This window comes from Vombatus ursinus, unplaced genomic scaffold (assembly GCF_900497805.2).
Source record: "Vombatus ursinus unplaced genomic scaffold, bare-nosed wombat genome assembly UNPS02014847.1, whole genome shotgun sequence".
Lineage (NCBI taxonomy): Eukaryota > Metazoa > Chordata > Mammalia > Diprotodontia > Vombatidae > Vombatus > Vombatus ursinus.
Genome location: NW_020954625.1, coordinates 23,481,265 through 23,487,590, shown reverse-complemented (window position 1 = coordinate 23,487,590; position 6,326 = coordinate 23,481,265). Strand labels below are relative to the sequence as shown.

The 6,326-nt window shown below is 50.8% G+C and overlaps 1 protein-coding gene across 1 annotated transcript in view; it reads right to left on the bottom strand.

The window, feature by feature from the left end:
• Positions 1–6,326, bottom strand: part of PAPSS2 (3'-phosphoadenosine 5'-phosphosulfate synthase 2) — a 32,815-nt gene that overhangs the window by 9,824 nt on the left and 16,665 nt on the right. Inside the window, exons 7-9 of the mRNA XM_027840674.1 lie at positions 5,758–5,869; positions 3,798–3,812; positions 853–1,058 (exon numbers count right to left, since the gene is read on the bottom strand). Coding sequence (XP_027696475.1) covers positions 853–1,058; positions 3,798–3,812; positions 5,758–5,869 — 333 coding nt within the window. The remainder of the gene's footprint in view (positions 1–852; positions 1,059–3,797; positions 3,813–5,757; positions 5,870–6,326) is intronic.

Below are 6,326 nucleotides of genomic sequence, written 5' to 3'. Positions count from 1 at the left end.
CCCCCCCCCCCCCCCCCCCCCCCCCAAGCCTAGAATTCTCTCCCTCACCATCTCCACCTACTGGCCCCTTCAAGACTCAACAAAAATCCGACCTTCTACAAGAAGAGCCTTCCCAGGTCCCCCTTGATATCGGTGCCTTCCCTCTGGTGGTTATCTCCAAATCATCCTGTTTATAGCTTGTCTGTACCTAGTTATTTGCATGTTGTCTCTCCATTGGACTGTAAGCTCCTTGAGGGCAGGGTCTGGCTTTTATCTTTCTTTGTAACCAGGCATTTGGCATAGTGCCTAGCACATAGTAGGTGCTTAATAAATGTTTGATATACTTTGGTACAAAGAGCCCTTCTGTCTTTGATCGCCGGGAGTCTAGGCCTGGTCAAAGGGCATGCCCACTTGAGGGACTCTGGGGACATCATGGTCCACCTTCTCTTTTCAAGGCAGAGTGGTCTGCTGGGTATAGCACTAGGTGTGAATACCACCTCAAACACTCACCAGCTGTGTGACCTTGGCCAAGCCCCTTCTCTCCTCTGCCTCAGCCACCTCAGGTACAAAATGAGGGCAAGGAGGGTTGGACTCTTGGTCCTTTCCAGCTCCAAATCTAGAATTCTGTGACCATCACATGCCACTTCCTTCCCTCTTCCAACCAACTGATCTCTTGAACACTGGCCTCTCTCCATTTAGTGCTTTTCCAACTGCTCCCAGCCCTTGTTCCCACGGTTCCCTGAGCCTAGAATGCCCTCCTTCCCTTTCTTTGCCTGTTGCATTCCTATGTGGCCTTCAGTGTTCTCATCTGCAGAATGGGGCCAACCTTGAAGCACTCTGGAACGAAGTAGACACGGGCTCTTCTGGACGTACCTTGATGTGAGGGTGCTGGGCACAGGTGGTCCCCCAGACACGGGCACACCGCTCTTCCTTCCTGTGCTCGTAGAATTCTGGATCTCTCAAGATGGCCACCTTCCGTCCGTCATATTCCAGGGCGAACTCGCTGCAGCCCTGGAGGCGTTTCATGTCGTCCTCAGAGACAGGGAGGACTATGGGAATGCTGAGGTTGAGGACGCCATCTGTGGGAAGAACCCGGGGAGGCATCGATGCATGGCACCTCCCACACCCGACGGGCCGTCCCTGGGACGGGAGTAGACACAGCTGGGAGGAGCCTACTCCCTCATTTTACAGATGGGGAGACTGAGAGCCAAGCTCACACAAAGATCATCCTCGGGACCCAGGAGAATCCCAAAGAAGGGACTCTACCGCTTCCAACCTGGGTGACCTTGGGAAAGCCCCCTGGCCTCCTCGGGCTTCAGTTTTCTCATCTGCAAAATGGGGGGTTGGACTCACTGGCCTCCTGGTCTGAAGATTTTGACTCAAGCAGCACCTGCCTTGTTCCAAACCAGCCCTGTACTAGAACCGCTGCTTCCTCCTCTTCTGCCGGCGTGACCCTGGGCAGGCCTCGGAACCTTTGTTTCCAGCCCCGTCTTCCTTACAGAGTCGGGGTGGTGAAAGTTCTTTGGAAGCCTTAAGGCTTTATAAAAACGGGGAGCTGTGATCATTTTAATCATACAAGAAACGGTTTAAAAAAAATCGACTGACCTTGTTTGGCTGATCAGCACGGCCCCCAACACCCAATCTGATTTTTGGATTGGTGATTGAATGAAATTTCAGCACCGGGGATATTCCAGCACTGCAAAGATCTTTTCAAATGACAGAGAGCCTCCACTGATTCATGTCACCCAAAGCAAACCATCTCAAAAACTCCAATGCGGTCCCAAAAGTGGATTGCAAGAGGCCACAGGGGACTCAAGTCATGGCATCACAGGACGTAGACCCTAGGAGGTCTCCGGTCCAGCCTGTTCCAATTATCTGGAAAACTCCTTAATCCGGAATAGCGTGGGCTCCAACGGTGCTGGATGATGCCTTTGTGCGTGTCCCCCCTCCTAATCCAATCTCCCTCCCACCCTTTCCTCCAGGCCTGGTACATGAACAAGAGCTTCTTGAGTTGATCATGCTTTGAGGGGTGATTTCCTCATTTGTAAAATGGGGGTTGGAACGGAGAACTTCCTTTCAGCTCCAAATCTATGGTTCTCATTACTACCCATATGACTATGTCCCTTTGCCTGTCTGGGCCTCATTTTCCCCACCTGTAAAATAAGACAGGTTGGAGCAGGTGGTCTCTAAGGTCACATGCATCACTCATCTATGATGAAGTTGTGGAAAGAACACTGGCTTTTGAGTGGAGACCTGGGTTTGTAACCTGGCGAGGGCACTGACCAGCTGTGTTACCTTGGGAAAGTCAAATCCCTTCTCCAGGGCTGTTGTCTTCTCTGTAAAATGGATTATCAGGGATGACAAATCACAGCCTGAGGGCAAAATCCGACCCAAATTTGCTTCTGTGTGGCCTGAGAGCTAAGAAAGGTTCTTCCATTTTAAAAATACAATAAAACTTTATTTTCGTGTATAAAAGCCAGTCTTGGCATTATTACTGCCCTTCAGCCCCCTAGCCCCTGCTCAGAAGGAAGTGTGTAGGCCAGTGTGGGGATCACCAGCCACGCTCTGGAAACAGGCTCCAAGATGGAACAGGGCCCCAAAGGACAGGACAGGTGTGGGGAGCAGTGTGATGGCCCCCCAAACCCAGATAAGATGCCCGGGAGCTGGGGCTGAATGTCTCCTGCAGAAGGCCATTAACAAGGTCTCCTCACTCAGTAAAGGCCTTCATTGCCCCAGAGTCCCTAGAAAATGGTGTCCAGGGGATGGGGCTGGGCCCTTTCTCCTCCTCCTCTTCCTCCTCCTCTCCTCCTACAGGGGCAGGGACTGGCCAATGCCACACACATTCCCTAGTGTGATACGGGTGATGCCATCCCGTCACCCAAGACAGTCTTCAGGACTTCTATGATTTCAGGGTCATAGATTCAGCTAAGTAAACTAAAGGTGATCCAGATCTGCCCTTCACTACACAGCAACTCTCCAAGAGCTCACAGGGATGAGGGGCAAAGTCAGGATTTGAACCCAGCTCTTTGTGTCCAAATTCATGTCTATGTTCTGTGCTAGGGTCCTTTTCAGAGACTTGTCCATGGTCCCACGGATGATATGGGGAGTACAGTGCCAAGTCCCAATCGTGCTCTCTTTCCTCCTCACCCCTGCTAACTACAAGAGGAAACCAAAGGTCAAGGACATTTTCCGTGTTCATCCTTGCTCACTTGGAGCATGTGCCCCCCTCCCGTTTGGGACCATCCCAGAAGCTTCCATTGGCTTCCAGTTCTATCATTGTCTATCAGTTGATGGTTTGAAATCACTTTCATGCAAAATCACACGTCTGCCACAGAAGCAGCCCCACAGTTCATGCTGAATCCAACCAGATGTGCCCACTTCAACTCCCATCTAAAACCCACTCGACCTTAAAGTTCTGGAAAAGCACAAGAAAAAAGAGTTCTTGGGTCCAGTGACCTGAGAGGAACACGGGCCAACATTCAAAGGCAACGTGACTGACAGCAGCCAAGAAACACTCAGGGCCTCTCCTCAAATCATTCTGAATCCACAGGTCTTCTTCAGCTGGCCAGAGATGGTGGGGTAAACCACAGCTGCATGGATCCACTGATTTCCTGAGCTTGGCTGGCCCAGTTCTTTGGCCTCCCCATCCACATTGCCTTTACTGCTTTTACATAACTGGTTGGATCATGAACTCCAATCAATTAGCACTGATTAATTTGGATTAATTCTTTTTTTGCTATTAAAAACTCTAGTTCCAATTAATGTAAAATATCTAATCATAATAATTCGATTACTTGGAAGGTTATTAAAGTACATACCAGGACAGTCCAGGCCTAGGGAAACATAAACACAATTAACAAATGTGTTTTCAGCCCCCCTTGGAATCATCTCAGAGTCATTTCAAGGTGGCGGACGCTCACTGGGAACTTGGCCCATGTATCTATCACATATAACAATATCTGGAAGCCTAATTGCTCTCCAGGACATTGAACTTGATGCACCCAGGTGTAGTTTGGGAAGATGTGACCAGGAGAGGACTTTGTGCCCCCAGGGGTGGCCATCTGCCCGAATACCATGGCAGCCCAAGGTAAGTGGCCCCGTTTCATCTCAATGGAGGAGCTGAGGTGGCTAGTTCTGAACTCTGATTTGGGGACGCAGGTGTGGGAACACTCTGACCAGGGCATCCTGGAGCCCCCCAGAAGCACCAGCAGCAGCATAAAAATGACGGCTCAGAGCTGGAAGCTCCCAGCCCCCTCACCCAGAGCTGACCCTGCTCACAATCCTTCACTCGAGCTGACTCTCATCTCACCGCATCTTCATAACCTTCCCCTCAGGCAGGTAGGATGGGTCTGCTTACATCATTTTTCAGGAGACTGAGGCTCAGGGAGGTTAAGGAGCTTGTGACAGTTTGGGGGCAGGATTTGACCCAGGTCCGCCTGACCTTTCCCTCTCTGCCAGTGCTAGCAGAGTATGTGGACAAGTTGCTTTTTCCCATGGCACCACAGCCTCGAGGGGCTGCTAAATCTTCATTGTTGTTCTTTCTAAATCAAGCCATGGTTTTTACAAGACTAGAAGTGCTTTCTCTCCACTGAGACCAGGGGACCAAAAAGTGTCCCTTCCTGTTTTTCTCCTACGTTTGTTGATCATTCATGATGGTGCCAGGAATGCTCCCCTTCATACGGGATGCAGAGGTATCTCAGGAAGGCAGGTCTGAGTGAGGCCCAGCTACCCTCCAGCTCAGACAGACCTTACCCCCTGGCAGCCACCGGCCCCTCTACTCCAGGAATGGGGCTGGTGTCAGGGGGGTCCCCTGAGCACCGGGAATAGATTCCCTGCCACAGGGCAGCCAGTGATGGAAAGAAACCATCTTATGGCCTGGAATGGCCTGGGCCTAGGCATGTTTCTGAGAACTTGATCAGATGGCTTTGTTCAAGGACTTAGGTTTCCTCTGTCCAGGGCTCAGGCAGCTAGCTGTGTGTGTGTGCCTTCAGGGTGAGTTTCACCTACATATGCATACATGTACACACAGACATCCATATATGTGCATGGCGTGCATGTATATGTCACATATTCATGTGTGTGTGTGTATGTCTATGCATGTGTGTAAGAGAAAGTCTACCTGGAGTAGCCAAATGGTCCTTCTCAGCCTGCTCTGGGATGTCGCCCATACAGAATCTGCAGGAGGTGCTGAGCCTCTCCCAGCCTTGGTTGGCAGCTCTTCTACCAGGAGACAATGCCACCAATGCCCCTGAGCCCTTCAGGCAGGCACTCAGGGTGGGCAAAACAAAGCAGGGGAAGGAAAACTAACTAAAACCTTCTCTGCTGGGTACAGAGGGCAGTGTGCTTCATCTTCAGCTCATGGTCATTATCACTTTGAATTAAAGCCTTGAAGGAAGATGGCAGCACATGCTGGCAGCTCCATATGGCAGAAGGAGCTCAGGATTTAGGGACAGAAAACCCGAGTTTGAGTCTTGCTCTCTAGCCATGCACTGTGGGCAAGCCAGCATCCCCCACTGGCCCCCAGGTTCTTCATCTGTCCAACAAGGGGGTTCCCTGCCAGCCCTCAGTCCTGTGGTCTTATAACCAACCAAGTTCAAAGCTTGGAATATTGTGGTAAAACAAGTTAGACTGGCCCTTACCAAGACCTTTTTTTGCCCCACAATGTTTCCAGCTCAACTGAGAATATTTGTCAGGGCCTCTGCAGGCTTGGAAGGAAAGGATTCCCCTCTTCACTCCCATCCTACATGATAAGAAATAGTGTGAAAGAAGAAACCCTACCATCCAGCAAAGTGTCAAAGTGCATCACTTGCAGAAACTCCTTCTCCCGCATGAAGCCCTTGAGGGGCGTGGCCCAACCTTCGCTCAGCACTTGGACCCACTGCAGATCCAGCTGCAAAACAGAAAGAGGTGGGTGAATGGGGGTGGGGGGCCAGGTCTGTCCTTGGGGCAGCCCCACCGTCCTGACTGTTCCAAGGCACTTTCCTGGTCCCAATGGGCTCTGAGCTTACTTCGATCCTAGAGGCCCAGGCTTAGGACAGACTCATTCCCATGATCTTTCTTTTTATTCTGGGTAGTTAATAATCAGTTTACTAATTTTACTAGCAAATAATCAATAAATTGATAGTCGATGGTTTCTCTCCAGTAACCAAAGACTCTCATGATCCTTCTAAGGACGGTGGTAAAAAAGGGCTGGGGTTTTTCCTCATCTCAGCCTCCTCTGACCCCCCCCCCCAGATGATAAGGGGGCTCAGAGACCTCCTGGTCTACCTGACTGAGAAGCCCCTCCCCCACCCAACCTGGGCAGCCAACCCCATTCCAATGTGAAGCTTCAAGAGCAGGCTTCAGTC